General features: G+C 44.3%; 1 protein-coding gene across 2 annotated transcripts in view; it reads left to right on the forward strand.

Moving 5' to 3' along the window:
- LOC149310484 (small ribosomal subunit protein uS5m-like) overlaps positions 1-20,596 on the forward strand; it is a 72,973-nt gene extending 52,377 nt beyond the window's left edge. The window contains exons 10-11 of one of the 2 annotated variants that reach the window (XM_089529044.1): positions 9,203-9,339; positions 20,049-20,596. In XM_089529044.1, coding sequence (XP_089385170.1) covers positions 9,203-9,339; positions 20,049-20,279 — 368 coding nt within the window. In that variant the 3' untranslated portion in view covers positions 20,280-20,596. The remainder of the gene's footprint in view (positions 1-9,202; positions 9,340-20,048) is intronic. The other variant, XM_089529046.1, reaches the window with a different exon arrangement.
- The last annotated feature ends 214 nt before the right edge of the window (positions 20,597-20,810 follow it).

The raw sequence follows: 20,810 nt of genomic DNA on the forward strand, positions 1-20,810 counted from the left end.
TGAATGCACTGCAACAGCGTCCCGTGCTGTATGCACCTTCCCAAATGAGGATGGTGACAGCTAGTAGCGTCTCTGATCTCGTACCACCTTGTTTGTTGAGGTAGTGTACGGCGGTGGTGTTGTCTGTGAGCAGAAGCACGACTTTATCGGAAAGAACCATCCGAAAAGCTCTGAGTGACTTTTCCACGGCCAGGATCTCCAAGATGTTGATGTGGAGAGCGGCCTCTGTGGACGACCACTTGTCCCTTATAGCAAGGTCCGAGTGTGGGCGCCCCAACCTTGCAGGGAGGCGTCCGTGGTCAAGGAGAGGACTAGTTGTGGAGGCAGGAATGGCATCCCTATGCAGACATTGTCATGTTGGAGCCACTAGGATCTCTGTACGGTCCGTGGGATGGTGAGCACCTTGGAAGGAACGTCTTGATTGTGAAGTCGATGAGCTTGGTAGGGAGCAGGTTAGACTTGTCAAAGTTGACCTGCAGGCCCAGGGCAAGAAGGAGCGAGGGGGCAAATGGAGGTCCTCGAGGAGAGTCTCTTTGGAGGACGCCCTGAAGAGTCAGTCGTCCAGGTACGGGAAGACTGCGATCCCCATTTTTGAGCAGGTAGGCCACCACGGGCGCCATGCCCTTGGTGAAGACCTGTGGAGTTCTAGAGAGGCTGAAGGGAAGGGCCTTGTACTAGTAAGCCTCTATGGCAACAGCAAGGGGAAGAACCTCCAGTGGTCCTTCAATACTGAAATGTAAAAACAGGCGTCCTTTAAATCCAGTGTCACAAACCAGGAATCTTCCTGTAGGAGTGGTAAAATCGAGGCAAGATTCACCATCCTGAACTTCTTGCACAGAATAAAGGCATTCATGGGCTGAAGGTCCATTATGGGCCGGAGGCCCGAGTTTCTCTTCGGTACAGTGAAGTACCTGGAGAAAAAATACCGTTGAACCCTCCAAGGGGGAACAGGTTTAGTAGCGCCCTTGACTAAAAGAGTGTGCACTCCGTCGAGAAGAGGCGAAGAGGTGTGCAGGAGCACATTAGAGCCTCTTCCTGCTGGGAGCCGGGGTACCAGGAGTGTCGGCCAGAATAATTTTGACGTGTCTTAACTGAAGAGGCCCGAGTTGTCAAAGGGCATATCTTCAATCGCCGCCTTTGCCTGGGGGTTGAGTTCGGAGGCCCGGAGCCACGCATAACGGCGAAAGGCTATGGGCCATATAGCACTTGGATGCACAGTCCATGGTGTGCTTGACAGAAATGATCTGTTGGCCTGCTATCAGATGGATCTCATTTCGCAGAGTGACCATCATGCGTCTCCTATCGTCTGGGAGATCAGCGATGGTAGGGCCCATCCCCTCGACCAGAAACTGTATATAGGCCCCATACAGGCTGCATAGTTGGCTATCTTAAAGTCAAGAGCAGCTGAGGCAAAAAAATAAAATAAAAGTTTTTTTTTCCAGTCTATCCAGCTTCTTGATGTCTCTGCCTACTGGCGAAGAGACGTCCTAGGAGCGAAAGTAGCCTGGGCTCCTTCCCCTATATCAGAATTCAGCTGAGGGTGGTTGGAGAGCCAGGACGAAGTGGACAGAGTGACCCGGTAGAAGTTGTCGATCCATAGATAGTCTTTTCTACTGGGTCGAGGGCGTCATCATCAGGGTGGGCCACCTCTAACTTGAGGGCGCCAGCCATCCATATGACCCTGTCAGCAAAGGCCCTGACATCGTCGGTGGGCGATGGCAGTGTAGGGCCCTCAGGAACGAACTATGATCCTTTGTCCGAGAGAGGTGATCTTAGGAGAGTCATCTCTGTCAAAGTCGTCGGGCCCCTAGGTGACGTCCACGGCCTGAGCGGGGAGGCATGTCCGTGTGGGGCCACAAATGCTACGACACAGATGGGAAGGTGCCACTGGGAGTAGGTACTGTCCCGTGGGCTGGTCATAGACAAGGTCTGGGAATGATTCGAGTGGGTCCTGATCTGGCTCGACCGTGTTGGTCGTTCATAGGCCAAAGCCTCATCAGCCTCTGTACCAAGGGCGCCCCTGCCCTTCCGTGAAGGAGAACGTATGTGCCATTTGTCCCGAGAGGGAGAGCGTGGCTTTGATCTTGACCTCTGTGGGGATAGAGGCGCATCGGAGTCTGAGGGTTCTCCCTCCGATTCAGAATCCATGCTGACTATCTGCAGGCTGTCTGCCAGTACAGAAAGGTGGCTCACAAGGAGGACCCTGGGCTCCAAGAGCACTGTCCGGGAAGATGCCGGCACAGGCGGCGTTGGGGTCTTAATTGACGTAATGTCAGAAGACGGAGCAGGTACTGGCCTCGATCCTGGCGGAGGCACTGAGACCATGGTCGGAGGTCCTTTGCGCCGGATTTTGGCGTCGGCGTAGGGGTCTTGATTGACCCAATGTCATGAGACGAAGCAGGTACTGGCCTCGACTATGGCGGAGGCACTGAGACCATGCTCGGAGGCCCTTTAGGCCAGGTCTTGATCAACCCCGTGTCAGGAGACGGAGCAGGTCCTGGCCTTGAGTATGGTGGAGGCACTGACATCGTGCTCAGAGGCCCGTTACGCCGGGTTCTGGCGTCGGCGTCGGGGTCTTGATCGACCCAGTGTCAGGAGACGGAGCAGGTACTGGCCTCGACTATGGCAGAGGCATTGAGACCGTGCTCGGAGGCCCTTTACGCCGGGTTCTGGCGTCGGCGTCGGGGTCTTGATTGATCCAGTGTCAGGAGACGGAGCAGGTACTGGCCTCGACTACGGCGGAGGCACTGAGACCGTGCTCGGAGGCCCTTTATGCCGGGTTTTGGCGTCGGCGTCGTGGTCTTGATTGACCCGATGTCAGGAGGCGGAGCAGGTACTGGCCTTGACTATAGCAGAGGCACTGAGACCGTGCTCGGAGACCCTTTATGCCGGGTTTTGGCGGCGGCGAGGATGAGCAAGCCCGCTGCTTGTTGCAGTCGGAGCAGTTGTCCCTTTTCCTTTTGAGGACATAGAGGTGGTATCACCTGTCTCTCCGGAGGCTCCAGAACCGCCAGGCTGGCTTAAAGCTTTTTCGTACAGCGCAGCCTTCAATGTCCGGCCCCGCTTCAGGGTCCGGTGGACATTGCCGTTGGCCATGGGGATTTTAACCCCGCACTTTGTGCTCCTCCTAAAGGAGGCCATGGCAAGAGAAGTCCGTTAGGTCAGAGAAGTGGTCAAGCCGAAGGAGAGTCCAAACGAATGCACAAAGAGATTCCAATGTAAGAGCAAGCGAAATGCTAGCGAAGTTCCTCGAGCTGCTTAGCGCGGCGGAATGAAGGAACTGAAGAGGAGCGGGCCACCAGGGGCCTTATATATGGGTGGGCGGGGCTACCGCCAAAAAGTTGCAGAAAGATACATTGCTTTCTGCCTGGAGATTCCAGAAGTTTCCGAGGATTGCTGCGCAGGCGCAGAATAAACCCATTTGTGTGATTCGCAGAGACCACGAAGAAGAAAGAGAAATACTGCATGACAGATGGCTAGACTCAGTTAGGGAGGTCATGGGCCTGAATCTGCAGAACCTGAGCATAGCAGTGGAGGACAGAAGGTCTTGAAGATGTTTCACCTACAGGATCATCATGAGTCACAGTTGGCTCAAGGGCAGTTAACAACAACAACAATGCTCATATTGTGCTGCAACAGCAGCCCTGTTCTTAGATCTTTGCTTTTTCTTGGAGTCATGCTTTTGGGGAGGGAACAGAATATGGCACTGCGTGCATTTAGCTTTTTGAGAATCTGACTTCATTTTTTAAACAAGATCCTAGTCATGTGTGCAAAGACACATTTGAATGTACATGAATATTGCTGGCTGAAATTTCTAAACTGAAAACATTGGTTGAACACTGGTTATAGTATGAAATCTAGTGCCCATGCTCTTCCCTGTGGCTAACAATAGAATAAGATATTATGCAATATAAGAGAAGTAATTGCAAATTATTTGGAGAATAAAGAGCACAAAACCTGGGTTGGATGGGTGAGGACTTTTCACTTCTCGAGCACACAGATTACCCCCACCTCTGCCTAACTTCAAAGTCAGTTAAATGGGAAAGGGTCTGATGAAACTGATTTGTGTTTGATCAGGTTGGATGTAAATGGCACTGTAGGTCTCTTTTCTTCCCAGAGTAATACACTGAATCTTTTTTCCCAACAGTAACATAATTACAATCTGTTACCTATTTAAATAAAAATATTTTACTAGACCTTTTACTGAGAAAGAAACAGTCCTATTAAGCTGCCCAGCAAATACTGCTGCATGTGACTCAGGCCTATAAATCTTCCAAAACCCCAAGTGTGATCTAATGCATTTTATTAAAAAGCCATTAAAACAGCTCTCCAAGATTATTCCAGTCCTCAGGGCAGGCTTGGTGCAGTGGAGGGATAGAAATCTATTAGCAGGCTACAGGTTTTGCTGTGCTAATATTGCCTCCTTTTCTTCCCTCTACCCCCCTCCCCAATAATTAAAAAGACTATGATATCCATCTAAAGCCATTTTTTTCTGCTGTTTTGAGAAAGTATCGATTTCATGCTCTGAGACAGATTCAGTTTTTTGACATAATTACATCTGAGCGATCTTTGAAAGGCTATTCATCAAAAGTTTCGTTTGGTAACAATGCCGAATACTCCGTTTTGGAAGTGCCACTTTTTCCACCTCCACTCTGAACGTGCTGAATTTCTGTAAGCTATTTACAACAGATTGAAATAGCTCAGTTTTCATGGCACACATTTTGGGATGTTGTACCCATCCAGGGTTGGAAATGCATTTCGTGTTTGGAGAAAGAGTTTTTTTTCCACCTCTGGAGATAGCTGCTCTCAGTTAATGATGGCTTCAGTAGACATCAAGAAAAAATGGGGAGAATCCAATGAAATGCATGACATTAAAGGGAGACGTATGGAGCCAAGGAGACAAGATGGTTTTTAATTTGATAAAAAGGGTCTTTTCAATCAGTGAGAAACTATCTCCTAAGCTTCTTGAGATGTGCCTCCTTTTTCTCTTGTTGATTTCAATACATGCAAGTCCGGGCTTCATGCAAGTGCAGGCTTTTCTGTTTTTTAAGTTTAAAAACAGTTTGTGCCACCATCAATTCCTATTTTGTGCTCTGAACATGCTGTGATGGAATGCAGTATGTACTCATCTGGAGCTCAGCAGTACAGAAACAGAGCGGCCTGTAGAACTTCAGCCAGGTAGATGCCATGATACATTATTTTAGCTTGGTCTTGGAATGCCTTTTAAAGGACAGTTTCCTAAGAGATGGCAGGGTTGGTCTGTTGCAGCAACATAACAGAGTCATGTGGCACCTCTAAGGCTAATATGTTTTACTTTGCAAATATCCCAGATAAGGATTGTAAATTAAATTATTTGATGGAAGCATTTATCACTTCCCTGATCGGCATCCTCCTATGCCCTAGTTACATATAGCTTTCCTTAATCACTTTTGTTTGGCTGTGCATTACCGAGATCTACCCCTTTCCTCAGAATTGTTTAATGCTACCTATATCAGCCTTACATGTGGCACTGAGAAAGTACAGGAGACGTGAGAATGGTTCTTGGTTGCTTCAGCACATACCCAACTTCCTCTCCGGTCCATTTTGTGGTTGAGGTGGATTGAGGCAGACACCTGCCATTGTACTTTATGATCCCCACCCAAACCACAAAATTAGAAAATTAGACTCCTTTGAAACAATCTGGAAAATTGTAACTGAAGAGTTTTTGAAGCATCAAAGAATGCTGGAGCAACTTTAACATGCTCAGGTTTTTTTGTTTGTTTGTTTGTTTGTTTGGGGGGGGGGTGTGAGGGATTTTATGATAGATGAATAAACATTTTTGTGTGTGTGACAGAGAAATCTGAGAGGGTGGAGATCGGGAACAAAATGAAAGAGTGAGGAGTGGTCCCAATCCTAGGATATGTTGTGCCATTTTCCCTCCATCTCCCCAACAGTCAGTCAGTGTTCCATGCCCACTGATCATGCTCAGCCCTCATTGGACTGTGGGCCTTTGAGGGGTTGCCTCCATAGATGTTTTCTAATGTGTTTCTACCTCTGTAATTCCTCACAGCCACCACCAGCCTCCTCCCTCACAGATGGGAATCAGCAATCAAAGAACCAACATCTTGATAGTCAATGCTGGGAAAGTTTACTTTTCTCCACTGGCCATGCTGGCTCGGGAGATTGTGAGCAACTGTAGTCCAAAAAAGTAACCTTTCCAAGCTTGAGTGATAGCAGCCCCAGCAGCTCTCTTTTTTATAGATGTCACTGGGACCAGTTTAGCAGAATAAAAAAAAATGCTTTGTAAATGCAAAGACAAAGGAAGCTACACAGGGGTTTGCTTAGCAACAGCTACTGCTTTCAAGCCTAGGTTGCCTTGTTCCCATAAGGAGACTATATCTCCCTGCCAACCTCTGGAAACAAGTGCCATTCAAATGCCTATCATTTTCATAGCAGTTTCATTTCTTTGAAGCTTCCTGAAAGCTCTGACCCCTCTTAGTTATACTCCCAAGAGTGTGTAGCATTCTTGTTCTTCTCCTACCATTCAGGCTCTTGCCGAGATCTCCCTAATGGGAATGTTTCTTCCACCAAAACTCAATTATTTCAAAAGGGCAAACCTCATTTTGGATTCCTAATAAGTGGTAGCTTTAAGTAGTGCCCTTAATCAGAGGCTTGTAAAACATCACGGTAAATCTCAAAGTTTGCAGTTGGTATAAATTACAAAGAGAGGAAAGAAGATGATCTTGTGCATTTAATCTCTATCCTTTGCAATATTTGGGTGAGGTATCACACAGGCACATATACACACTTGAGGATCTTTAAAGACTCTTATATCTCTTTGATAATAATATTAATAATTATAATAATAATAATCTAACTCAGAGGCCCAAAGTGCATCATGCCACTGGCTTTGGGTGGGGAGAAAATAAGATGAAACATGAATTAAAACTAGATCAGGTCTTAAAGAAGTTAAATTCTGCTGAACATTACAATTCCATAACAACTTTATTAGATTCTCTGATTTTTAGGAAAGGGTAAGTTTGCAAACCATCTCTAGGGACTTACTTGCTATGGCCTCAGGTATAGGTTACATTGGCGGGGTACAGACCGCCGCTTTGCGGCGGTCTGCCGCCGCCGCCAGTAGGTCCGCGGGGGAGCCGGAGCCTTCAGACGGCCCGACTCCCGCGCGGACCGAAAAAGAAGCTCCAAAATGGAGCTTCTTTTACCGTCGCGTTTGCGACGTAGCGAGGCGCCAGGGGCGCGCTCGCTATGTCACAAGCGGCGCGACGCGTACGGACGCTCAGCGTCCGATACGCAAAGATGGCGGCGCCCATGTGGAAGGGGCGCCGCCATCTTGTACGTATAGGATACGTACTAGGGTTAGGGGGGTGCGGAAGCACCGCCCCTTCCTAACCCTAGTACGTATTCTATACGTACTAAATGGCGGTATGTATCCCGCCATTTACCTTATTGACTGGTATTCTGAGCCCAGTATTTGAATGCTTATATGACAGAGTACAGTTAGCAGAAGACTTTGAAGTGTGCATCAGTGTGTGTGTGTGTTTGATGCATATTTTTACATATTTTACATCTAAAGCATTCTTACAGATGAGAAAGGCAGGAGATGAGAGTTAAGGATTAGCAGGAAGGGCTTGAATGGATGGGAAGTTGAGGGGATGGAGTTGGGGATGTAATTCTAAAGACCAACAATATGGGATTGGAGACAACACCACCCCACTTGTGTGCACAACTGGATCTTTTTGTCAGTGGCTAATAACCTGAATAATTCTAAAGGCACCAGATCCCATCTGATCTTGAAAGCTAAACAGGGCCATCCCTGGTTAGTACTTAGATAGGAGACCACCAGCGAATTCCAGGTGCTGTAGGCTATCCATTCAACCCCCCTGCCATGCAGGAAATCCAAATCAAAGCATCCCCAACAGATGGCCATCCAGCCTCTGTTTAAAGACTTCTAAGGAAGGAGACTTCACTACACTCCGAGGCAGTTTGTTCCACTGTCGAACAGCCCTTACTGTCAGGAAGTTCCTCCTAATATTGAGGTGGAATCTCTTTTCCTGTAGCTTGCATCCATTGTTCCGTGTCCTAGTCTCTGGAGCAGCAGAAAACAAGCTTGCTCCCTCCTCAATATGACATCCCTTCAAATATTTAAACAGTGCTATCATATCACCTCTTAACCTTCACTTCTCCAGGCTGAACATCCCCAGCTCCCTTACTCGTTCCTCATAGGGCATGGCTTCCAGACCCTTCACCACTTTAGTCGCCCTCCTCTGGACATGCTCCAGTTTCTCCACATCCTTTTTAAATTGTGGTGCCCAGAACTGGACACAATATTCCAGGTGGGGCCTGACCAGAGCAGAATAGAGTGGCACTATTACTTCATTTGTTCTTGTGTGGTTTTAAGTCATTTCTCACTTATGGTGACCCTAAGACAAACTTACCAGGGGGTTTTCTTAACAAGATTTGTTCGGGGGGAGGGGTGCCATTGCCTTTCTGTGAGGCTCAGAGAGTGTGACTTGCCCAAAGTTTTCCATAGTTAAACAGGGATTGGATCCCTGGCTTCCCAGAGTCCTACTCCAGCTCTCAAACCACTGCAGCATGTTGTTTTTCTTAACACAGCATTTTTGTTGTTGTTAACCACCCTTGAGTCGATCTCAACCCATGGCGACCTGTGGATGAGACATCTCCAAGACTCCCTGACCTCCATTGCTCTGCTTAAGTCTTCCAAATTTATACCTGGTACCTCCTTAATAGAGTCCATCCATCTAGCATGTGGCTTTCCTCTCTTTCTACACCTCTCCATCTTTCCTACCATTATTGGGGTTTTTTTCCCCAATGAATCATGTATTCTCATGATGTGTCCAAAGTACAACAGCCTCAGTTTTGTCATCTTGGCTTCCATGGAGATTTTTGGCTTGATCTGTTCTAGCACCCTTACGTGGATATTTATTATTTTATGTCTCAGGTGGTCCATCCACAGCATATCAGATGCCCATCATGTGAGGAAGTCATGCAGAGGTTTATCAGATTTTTGATCTATTAGCAAACTTTGTCCATCCCATCCTCCAGTGCAGACTGTTATAAAATTGTCCATAATTATTTATTCTTGAGATTTGTAATTTAATTCCATGCTAATACAGTGCACCTGCGTTATATGCAGGCACGCTATATGTGGCTTTTAACATTTACCAATTATGTTTCCCAGGATATGGCCTTCACTGTCACCGAGCTATCATTACCATCTGCAAGCTGATCGGAATTAAAGACATGTACGCTAAGGTTTATAGATCCCAGAATTTATTGAATCTCACGAGAGCTCTCTTCAAGGGATTGGCAAATCAGGTAAAATATACAGTGGGTAAATGAAGATTTACTTATTGACGAGGGTCAAGTGCCAGTTCACTTTCCCAGCTACCTTACAAGCCATATATACATATACCACACACACAACCCATATTATTTAATTTTCATCTTCAGTCTCTCTCAAAATGGTATTTCTATTTATGCAATTGTTGTTGTTGTTAACTGTCTTCACGTCAGTCTCAACCCATGGTGACCCTATGCATGAGACACCTCCAGCCCTCCCCCCCCCCCCCCGTCTTCTACTACTGTGCCCAGCTTCTGCAAACTCATATCCGTGGTCTCTATAATAAAGTCCATCCATCTAGCATGTGGCCTTCTTCTCTTTCTACTTCCCTCCACCTCTCCTAACATTATTGTCTTTTCCAATGATTCATGCCTTCTCATGATGTGTCCAAAGTATGACAAAGTATGGAGTCTATGTTAAAGAATTTTGAGCATGATTTTGCTTGCATATGAGATTAATGCTATGGTTCTATAGTTGCTGCAGCCTCTTGTGTCTCTTTTTTGTGGGTGGGGATGTATATTGATCACTTCCAATCTGTTGGCTATCATTTTGTTTTCCATATCTGTTGACATATGTTGATTAGCACTAGAGTTGACTCGGTCAATGTGGATTGCAACAGTTCTGTTGGAATATCATCTGTTCTTGGTTTTTTTGTTTGTTTGTTTGTTTGTTTGTTTTTGCCATTTCCTTTATTGCAGCTTCTACCTCAGTTTTTAGAATTTGGGTTCATCTTCATATGGCTCTTTGTTCCATGTGTCCTTCATTTTGTCATCTCTTTTATATACCGTATTTTCCGGCATACAAGACGACTTTTTGACCCTCTAAAATGGGGTCAAAGGTTGGGGGGGCCATCTTGTACGCTGGTAACAAGAGAGCCCCAGGAACCCAGCACACTTACCTGGTTGTCCTGCCAGCTTCCAAAGGGCTCCGGAGCCCTTTGGAAGCCAGCGCGGGGGTGCCTCCCTGGCTGCCGGCTTCCAAAGCCCTCCGGAGCCCTTTGGAAGCCGGCGTTTGTGGGCATCAGGCCCCCTAAACTTGGCCTATAGTAGGCCAGGGCACTGCCTGCATGCAAGGCAGGCTTTGAAGGCCTCAGCAAAGGCCTGAGGTAAATAAAAATAAAAATAAAAAATGAGAGAGAGAGAGAAATAGATAGAGAGGGGGGGAGATAGAGAGAGAGATAGAGATAGATAGATAGATAGATAGATAGATAGATAGATAGATGATAGATAGATGGATGAGAGAGAGAGAGAGAAATAGGGAGAGAGAGAGGGAGATAGATAGAGAGAAATAGATAGAGATAGATAGATAGATAGATAGATAGATAGATAGATAGAGATGAGAGAGAGAGAGAGAGAGAGAGAGAGAGAGAGAGATAATAGATGGATGGAGAGAGATAGAGAGAGAGAGAAATAGATAGATGAAAGAGAGAGAGAGAGAGAAATAGAGATAGATAGATAGAGATAAGTAGATAGGTAGATAGATGAGAAATATATATATATATATAGAGAGAGAGAGAGAGAGAGAGAGAAATAGATAGAGATAGAGAGAAAGAGAGAGAGAGAGAGATAGGCAAGCAAGCAAGCAAGCCAAGATTAGAGAACGAGTTGGGGTAAATGCAGTGATGTTTTTTAAATTTTTATTTGGTGTGCATTGGAAGAGGGGTGGTCTTATACGGCAAGTATATCCCAAACTCTATATTTTAACTGGAAAAGTTGGGGGTCGTCTTATACGCCCAGTCGTCTTATACACTGGAAAATACGGTAACTCTTCTGTGTATTGCATCGATCATCTTTTTATTTCTTCCTGGTCTTGAATTATATTGTTTTTATTGTCATAGAGCGTCCTGGTCCTTGGTTTGAACTTTCCCTTGATTTCTCGAATCCCGTGGAATAGGTCTCTCATTCTTCCCTTTTTGTTGTTTCTTCTATTTCTCTGCATTTGTCGTTGTGGTAATTTTCCTCATCTTTGTGCACTAGCCGTTGTAGTGTTGCATTCATGGTTCTTAGTTTATCCCTATCTTTTTGTTTTGTTTCTCTTCTCTCCTTTATTGCTTATAGCATTTTATCTGTCATCCATGGTTTCTTCACTTTCCTTTTATCTGTTAGAAGTGTCTTTATGCATTCTTCTTTTATTATATCCCTGGCTTCAGACCAAAACTCTTCTGGTTCACAATCTATTATTCTTAGTACTGTAAATCTGTTTCTTATATTGTCAATGAATTCTGTGGAAATGTTATTTAAACCATGTTGGTTTTGTTCTCTTCTTGAGTTTTACTTTTATTTTTGAAATGAGTAGTTCGTGATCTGTGCCCAATCAGCACCTGGTCTAGTCTTGGCCACCACTATGGAGCTTCACCATCTTTTACTTCCAATTATGTAATCTATTTGGTTTTTGTGTTGGCCATCTGGTGATGTCTTTGTGTATAACTTTTTCTCTGGTTATATGAAAAATGTGTTTGCAATTGAATAGGTTGTTGGCTTCACAAAAATCTATCAGATGCTCCCCTGCTTCATTCTTTTTGCCTAGTCCAAATCTGCCTACTGTTTTTGATTCTTCTTTACTTCCAACCTGTGTCCCAATCTCCAATGATCAGCTTGCTATCCTATGTTGGTGTGTTGTCAATTTCTTCTTGTACTCCTTTGTAATTTCTTCTTGTTCTTCCTCAGTGGTTGGTGCATATACTTGAACTATGGTGATATTCATAGGCTTCATGTGGAGTCTTATTGAGATGATGCAGTCTGATTTTGTATTGAATCCTCTGACTGCTTTTGCAACATCTTTCCTTAGTATGAAAGCCACCCTGTTTCGTCTTGTCTTTTCATTCCCTGAGTAGGAAATTGTGTGGTTGTCTGAGTGGCCCATTCCTGTCCATTTTAACTCACTCACCCGCAGTACTGCTATGTTCATGTGTTGCATTTCCATTTTCACTATCTGCTTTATCACACTAGGGGGCAAATGGGATTTAAACAAGAGTTAAACTAAAAAAAACAGGAAATGCCTGATGTTTATCACACAACATTTCCTGGTTTTCTCTAGTTTAACTCTCATTTAAATCCTGTTTGCCCCCTAGTATGATAAAGCAGTATGTCTAGCTTCCCTGGGCTCATGCTTCTCACATTCCATGTCCCTATTTTATGTTTGATGCTGCTTGAGGTTTGTCTTTCTGAGAGTGTTTACTGCTTGCTTCATCATTTTTGACTGCCCTTACCCGCTCTTGCAAGTTTGTTTTCCTTTAGTTCCTATCTATCTCTCTGTTAGTGCTCTTGTCCTGCCTGTGTGACACTTTCGATATCTCCTCATAGGGTTTTCTAGGTGGGGGGTTTACACAAGGAGAAAGAAGGACCATCTCCCTGTGTGCAGTGCTAACAAGTGTTAGCTATGGTGTCACTGCTGTTCTTCACTTTAGTGACAGCCACCACTACTGCTGCTGCCCAGTAGTTGTTTTCTTATGTCATTCTCCTGAGATGGGTCTCTGGGGCCCTTTTGTCTTGACTCTATTCTGTCAATACCCATCATCCACAACACTCCCTCCCCTATTACTGTTGAATTGGTCATTTCCCTACCCCTCTCCTCCCTCCTTTTCCCTTCCCCCCTCATGTCCTTCTTGATTTTAGTCTTTCATCTGTCTTTTCTTGTCCGTCCTCTCTGTTTTCTCCTCTCCTTCCTCTGAAGGGGGGGGGGGGGCTGAGATGGTCTGTGCCAGGGCTGAAATGGACCTATGTGGCTGGCTTTTCCCTTCCTCTTCCTCCCAGCTGTTTCTCCTCTTCTCCCTCTGGAAGGGGGGGCTGAGATGGATTCACGTGGTTGGGATTAGATGGATTCTTTTCCCACCTCTCCTTGCTGCTTCCCGAGGCTCCTTCAGGATAGGGTAGGGGATTTATACAATTAATGCAATTTATATCCTGTCTTTCTCCCAAAATGGAATTTAAAGCAGCTTGTGATGTTTTGTCACTTCCTGTTGCCATTTTAAGAGGGACTGCAGATGAAAATGGAAATATCTGGGGGTGTTACAGGGATCTGGGGTGCTTTTGGAGGTGGGGAGTTTTTCATGTGTTTTCTTGCATTAGGAAAGTTTCTGCATAGTTTGCAATCAAAAATTGGCTGAAAATCATGCAGAAATGTTAAAGGTTGCTTTGAGGGGTTTCGGGGGCTGCAGACAAGGGGTCCAAGAGGCACATGCAGCCCACAGACTACAATTTGTCCATCCTTGATAATGCCTTACATTCATTAAGGGATCATGAATAGGCTACAGGATCATATGTTTCCTTCCTCAAAGACAAATTCATCCAACTTTCCAAACACTGCCATAAGCATGGGTGAAACGGAACATCAGCACTTTCATTAACTGTGGCTTAAACCAGCCAAAGTCTTCTATTAACAAGGCTTTGAAGCTGATTTCCAAAAAAGCCTTGTTGATCACAAATGTTAATCAGCATTAATTAATTAAGCTTGGCAGCATAAGTCATATGCAAAAAGGAGTGTGTTTTAGAGAAGTAATGCAAAAGGGTGGTAGGGTGAACAGTTCTACAGATTGCCTTGTGATCATGGCTAAAGAACTCAGCACCTTCTCTAACAAGATTGTGGCTAAAAGTCTTGGTTCCAACATTGTATTTCTTCATAAAAGATGAGACAGGAACCAGACCAACACACTGCCAGCCTTGGATTTATGGCCTTACTAATCCTAAATAAGATGTCTGGTGGAGGGTTGTGGGCAGTGGTGCCAATTTCGGGAGTTTCTCCTGGAAATTGGGATTTTTATTTATTTTTTATTTTTTAAGTGCTTTCCATTTGATTTCCACGTCTGGCTCTATTCTGGGAAGATTCAGGGACTTTTCAGCTCCAGCCCTGAGAAGGAGAGGCTACAGAGCAACCAATCCTGTTTGGAGTCACACTAACGGTTTTCAGCCAATCAGAGAGGAGAGTGGTCGCCCCCGCCCTCAGGAAAAGCTCAGCCATAATATATACACACATATATATACACAACACACACACATATATATACATATGCATGTATATATATATATATATATACACACACACACACACACACATATACACACACATAATACACACACACACACACATATACATGTCACAACAAACTACAATTCCCAGGATTCTCTGGTTTGACAAGGGAATTGCCTCCACGCTTCCAGATCACAGCCCCAAAGAAAGAGTCTACAGTATATCAGTGTTGCCAATTTAAGTCCACTTCTTCAGGTGCATTTGGATTTAATAATGATAATAATAATGGTGATGATGATAGAGAGATCTTGTAGCACCTTTGAGACTCACTGAAAGAAAAGTTGGCAGCATGAGCTTTCCTAGACTTAAGCGTACTTCCTCAGATGCATGGAAATTGTAGGTTATTGTGGCACCAGAGCTCTTTCTCACAAAACTGCAATTCCCAGGATTCCATAGTACTGAGCCAGGGCAGTTAAAGCAGTCTCAAACTGGATTATTTCTGCAGTATGGATTGGACCTTGAGCATTTTTAATAACTAAGGTCCAAAACACACTGGAGAATCAATCCAGTTTGAGACCGCTTTAACTGTCCTGGCTCAGTGCTAGGGAATCCTGGGAATTGTAGTTTGTTGTGACACCAGAGCTCTTTCTGATAGAGAAGGCTCAATGTCTCACAAAACTACCATTCCCAGGGTTCCCTAGCACTGACCCAGGGCAGCTAAAGCAGTCTCAAACTGGATCATTTCTGCAGTGTGTCTTGGACCCAACTCAGGCTGCATCTTCACTCCAGAGACAATCCAGTTTCATGCCGTTTTTACTGCCATGGCCCAGTGCTATGAAATCCTGGGAATTGTAGTCGTCACACCAGAGTTTGCTGACAGAGAAGGTTAAATGTTTCACAAAACTAGAATTCCCAGGATTCCATAGCACTGAGCCAGGGCAGCTAAAGGGGTGTCAAACTGGATTATTTCTGCAGTGCGGTTGCAGCCTAACATGTTTCTATTTGGCACAAAGCTTCCTGGACCCCCTTCATGTCAAAATAAATATCTTAAAAGTATTAGAAGGACCGAAAGATTCTTTGTTTGGTTCAGTGGTAATTTTGAGAGTTGAAATAAGTTACAATTATTTTTTATTCAATTAGGGTTACGTTTATTTCCAAAAGATTCACCATATTAACATTACGGGAACTTTCCGGTGATTTTGACTTAATATTTCGGGTAATATTGAGGGGGGGGGCATTCCAGGGATTTTGGTAAAACATGCTGGGAAATCTCTTCGAGGCTCGTTGGCAACACTGGTTGTGGGAGCAGAAAACAGCAGCGGGTTGACCATTTTGACTAGCAATTCCAGTGCCATTTATTTGCTACTTCTTGCAGCCAGTTGAATTCAGTTATTTCATTGGCAGCCAGTTGTAGACAAACAAGCCTTGCAAAATAGACACAGAAGTGCAATGCCTTTTTCTCCTTACATTACAGTCCTGCCACCCACAGGGCAACTTTCAAATGGGAACAGGAAGTTAAGGCTGCATGTCACATTCATCCAAGAGTGAGCACCTGCCAGGGGTTATGGAGCTGCATTGTCACCGCTCCAAACCACTAGGGGTTTTCAAAATTTGTTCCTGGAATTACAAAGCAAAACCCCACACACTAACAACAAGCACTTCCATTTTGAAGTATGGGACACGTGATGCAAGTTCTTTTAAAGCAGAAGTGCTTGTTTTTAAGCCTTAAATGGATGGGTATAATAAAGGGTTTTCTTGCCACACCACCAAATCAAAGCGTGTTAGCAGCAAATTTAAAGCAAAAGCCACATTTTAACCACCATTGCCTAAGCATTCAGTTCAGAAGCAGCTGTGGAGAAGTCTGTCATTTCTTATACTATACAGTGGGCCTTTCGTATCTGCTGGAGTTTGGTTCCAGGATCCCCCGTGGATACCAGAATCCGTGAGTGCTCAAGCCCCATAAAATACAGTGGCATAGTACAGTGTGCCAGCGCCATACACAGGCACACTATACACGGCTTCCAGCTTATGCAGAAGCTGTGCTGGGAGAAAAACAATGGCGTCTGCACTGCCACCTACACGTGCCCCCATTGTTTCCAATGGGACACGAGCATACGCGAATTTCCCCTTATGTGGGGGGATCCAGAACAGATCCCCCACATAAGAAGAGGGCCCACTGTAAAATGGGATCCCTTATATAAATGGGCAAAGCCAAGGTTTGGTTTTTACAATACATATAGAGAGAAATCGATATTTTTTCCCAAGCCATGGATGGTTGAATCTATGGCTAAAGAATGTGTGGATACAGAGGGCCAACTGTAACTCTGCCTAAGTAGCAATAATAATAATAATAGTTGGAAGGAAAAGGCAGGAAGGGCTCTGAGTAATATTATCACAGTGACTCCTCTCTCTTCAAATGTGTCTCTAGGACCACTGTTAGTTATGAGACTTGTTCATATCTTCAAGTCAGACTTGTTGAAATTTGGGGGAGAGGGGGGAGAGAAAAGGACAAACTTAGAATACTACTTTCTACCAGATTAGGCTATTTTTCTGTTCTGCCCAATTTTGTCTGCTCTGACAAGCAACCTCTCTCCAGCTTGTGAGGTAGAGGCTTTCCCTTCAGCTGCAATCTATTCTTTCAACTAGAGCTGTCAAGGTTTAAACCTAGAACTTTCTGCATGCAAAGCCTTGTGTTCTACCACTGAGTCCCTCCCTTCCTCCTTCTCTTTTTATAATTCAAAGACATTTTAAAATGCCTTAACATATATCCAGTCTAAACTTGATTATGTTGCTGTATTTTCCTTAGCCTCATTTATACTCTGCATAGCTGGTGTACTGAATAGATTGTTTGCTTTCATCATTAGCATTCTAATATGCATGAGATACAGGCTAATCTTCATCTGACCTTCTCTCCAATTTACATGCAGAGAAGGCTTGTGCTGGTGGAAAGAGTGCTAGAAGTTTTCCATACAAATCTGTAACGATTCCAGTTAGTGCTGAAGAGATATTTTGATGTTTTGAAACATTAGGCTGTAGACTTGAAAGCTTGCTTTAGACCTAAATGAGAGTTGGGCATTTCAGTGGAGCTTTGGAAATCTGCTCTTTATTTTATTTGGACTGCTGATATGTGATTATGGCAAGTTAGCAAAACAGATGGATGAGAAAGGGGAATGCAGTCAGTCATAACTTTAAAAACACAGCCATTAAAAGCAGTAGAGCATAAATAGGATTTGTGCATTCTGAGGTATATGAACTCAAAAAACTACTCATTAGTATGGTAGAGGTTACAAACCTCGCTGGAATCAAATGTCTACTTTTAAAAATTATTTCCAGCCCTTATCACTGTACTACTAAAAAAAGATACAGAATTGATTAGAGTTGATCTAGAATTTGTTCAAACAAACACATTATAGAATCATAGAGTTCGAAGAGACCACAAGGCTATGTCGTCCAACCACCTGCCATGCAGGAACATAGAAGTGTAAAAGCTATGAAAATGCTCATACCGTTTGTAAATACCTAGAATCATAGAATCATAGAGTTGGAAGAGACCACAAGGGCCATCCAGTACAACCCCCTGCCATGCAAGAAATCTAAATCAAGGCATCCCCGACAGATTACCATCCAGCCTCTGCTTAAAGACCTCCAAGGAAGGAGATTCCACCACACTCCAAGGGAGTCTGTTCCACTGTCGAACAGCCCTTACTGTTAGGAAGTTCCTCCTAATGTTGAGGTGGAATCTCTTTTCCTGTAGCTTGCATACATTGCTCCGGGTCCTGTTCTCTAGAGCAGCAGAAAACAAGCTTGCTCCCTCCTCAATATGGCAGCCCTTCAAATATTTAAACAGGGCTATCATATCACCCTTTAACCTTCTCTTCTCCAGGCTAAACATCCCCAGCTCCCTAAGTCATTCCTCATAGGACATGGTTTCCAGACCCTTCACCATTTTAGTCGCCCTCTTTTGGACACGCTCCAGTTTCTCAACATCCTTTTTAAATTGTGGTGCCCAGAACTGGACACAATATTCCAGGTGGGGCCTGACCAGAGCAGAATAGAGTGGCACTATTACAGTCGGCCCTTGCCTTACACGGGGGATCCGTTCCGGACCCCCCACCCCCCTCCGCATAAGGCAAATTCCACCTATGCTCAAGCCACATTAGAAACAATGGGGCTCGGGCGCAGTGGCGCGCCATGGGCGCACACACCCTTTCATTTGAATGGGGCGCGCCTCCCCACGGCTTGAGCGCATACGCTCAAGACCGTGTAAAGCGCACCTGCATATAACATGGGTGCGCTGTACTTCCCTTGATGTAGAGACTATACTTCTATTGATGCAGCCTAAAATCGCATTGGACTTGTTGGCTGCCACATCTCACTGCTGACTCATGTTCAACTTGTGGTCTACTTGGACTCCCAGATCCTTTTCACATGTAGTCTCGTTCAGCCAGGTGTCCCCCATCCTATATCTGTGCATTTTATTTTTCCGCCCTAAGTGCAGTACCTTACATTTCTCCGTGTTGAATTTCATTTTGTTAGTTTTAGCCCAGCTTTCTAATCTATTAAGGTCATTTTGAATCTTGATCCTGCCCTCAGGGGTATTAGCTACTCCTCCTAATTTGGTGTCATCTGCAAATTTGATAAGTATGCCCCCAATTCTGTCATCCAAGTCATTGATAATGTTGTTGAATAGCACTGGGCCCAGGACAGAACTCTGTAGGACCCCACTGGTCACTTCTCTCCAGGATGAAAAAGAGCCTACCTTTGTGCAACTGGATTCTCAGCTTTGGCAACTGTTATGGGTAAATATGATGCAAGACTTGATGTCACCAGAGAACTGAGAGTTACTTTTTCTAATATTACTCCTTATTTTAGTAAACTTTGTGCTCAGAAACAAGCACATGCATCACATTAAGTATAACCATTGTGTTGAATTGGGTATTGAATTTATTGAAATAAAAAGATTCTAATTGGAAGAATTTACATAAATATGTGAATAAAAATACGCCCATTAAAACTCCAAATACTTTTATTCATATACTACATGGGGGAGGGGGACAGGTAGTAGATGTAAGGCGGGGGGGCGGGCAGATGGGAAAAATTGAGAACCACTGTGTTAAAATATTTACCAATATTCCACATCGGCTATAGCAATAGCAGGTAAATTTCTATACCACTTATCAGTGCACTTAAGCACTCCCTAAGCAGTTTACAATGTGTAAGCTACTTATTTACATATCCATTAACTAAGTAACATCTCCTGGCCCAGTCCCCCAAACCACTTTAAGAACCCAGCTGGACTGGGCAAAGAAGGTCTCTTCAGGTTCCAATCCAAAAGAGGTTTGTTTAGTTTCCATGCCTCCCCTGCCAGCAAGCCAGATTGTAACAAGTACTTATAGTAGGGGTGCTGCTTCTGATTGTCGCTTCCTCACTTTCTGATGAGAGGAGATTGGAAACTTCATCCTCATTGTGCCCTGATTGGAAGCAGAATAGACTGATCTGGCTGCTGGCTGTTAAGGTGGGCTGGGGTGGCATTTACATAGTCTGACAGACTACATAGTCTTACTGAATATGTAGCAGTTACACATCCATAACTATAGGTTACAAATGTATAACTGCAAAATTGAATGCTAGCCCTTATCTCTAGAAGGAATAGGCTTGAAATTAGATTAATTCTAACTCTTAATGGCTTAGAACTCTCTCTTTTTACTCCCCCAAACAGGAAACTCATCAAAACCTAGCAAACAAGAAGGGCCTCTATGTAGTAGAATTTCGCGATGAGTGTGGCCCACTGCCCATTGTTGTGGCAAAGCCTGAAGGGGTAATAAGCAAAGATCCTGAACCTCTGGATGAAGTTCCTGATGTCAAACTGGAGTGGGATGAGGTGAAAGCAGCCCAAGGAATGAAGAAAAGCATCTGGGCCAATGTCAGAAGAACAAGGCTTGATATGTAAATAGACAAAATTAAGAGAGGTCCAGCATAATCCCATGATACAGAACTACTTGTCTTTTGCAAAGATGATTGCATATTCCTCCTGTACCCACTTGATAACTGCAGCCATTTTACCTTGGGGGCTCAAAACAACTTGGCCATCTCTCTTTCTTTGACAATTCTGTTTGGAATGCAAGTGGCAGATATAGCCATGGGCTGTGAAGGGGAGACGGTTGCCTTGCTGCTGGGGAAAATGAATCTGTAATCAGCAGGTCTTTTTCATGCATAACATGGGGAAATTGTCAAACAACATGGCAGAAATAAAGTTGCAATAAAATACCTTTTTGCCTCGGTTTTTTTCAGTTGGTTCAGGTTTGGAACTGCTTTTTATGAATGCCAAGGAAAAGGGTTGTTTGGTGCATTTACATTAGGCCCCACCTGAGCAATCTCTTATGAAAGACACCTTAATATTATTGATATGAAAAGCAGGGAACAAATGTTAGTATGCTGTTGGATAGGACAACTTGCAGGAATCCAGCAAGATGTTTTGTAT

This window comes from Sceloporus occidentalis, unplaced genomic scaffold, assembly GCF_023333645.1.
Source record: "Sceloporus occidentalis isolate IW3139 unplaced genomic scaffold, rSceOcc1.0.p SCAF_6, whole genome shotgun sequence".
NCBI lineage: Eukaryota > Metazoa > Chordata > Lepidosauria > Squamata > Phrynosomatidae > Sceloporus > Sceloporus occidentalis.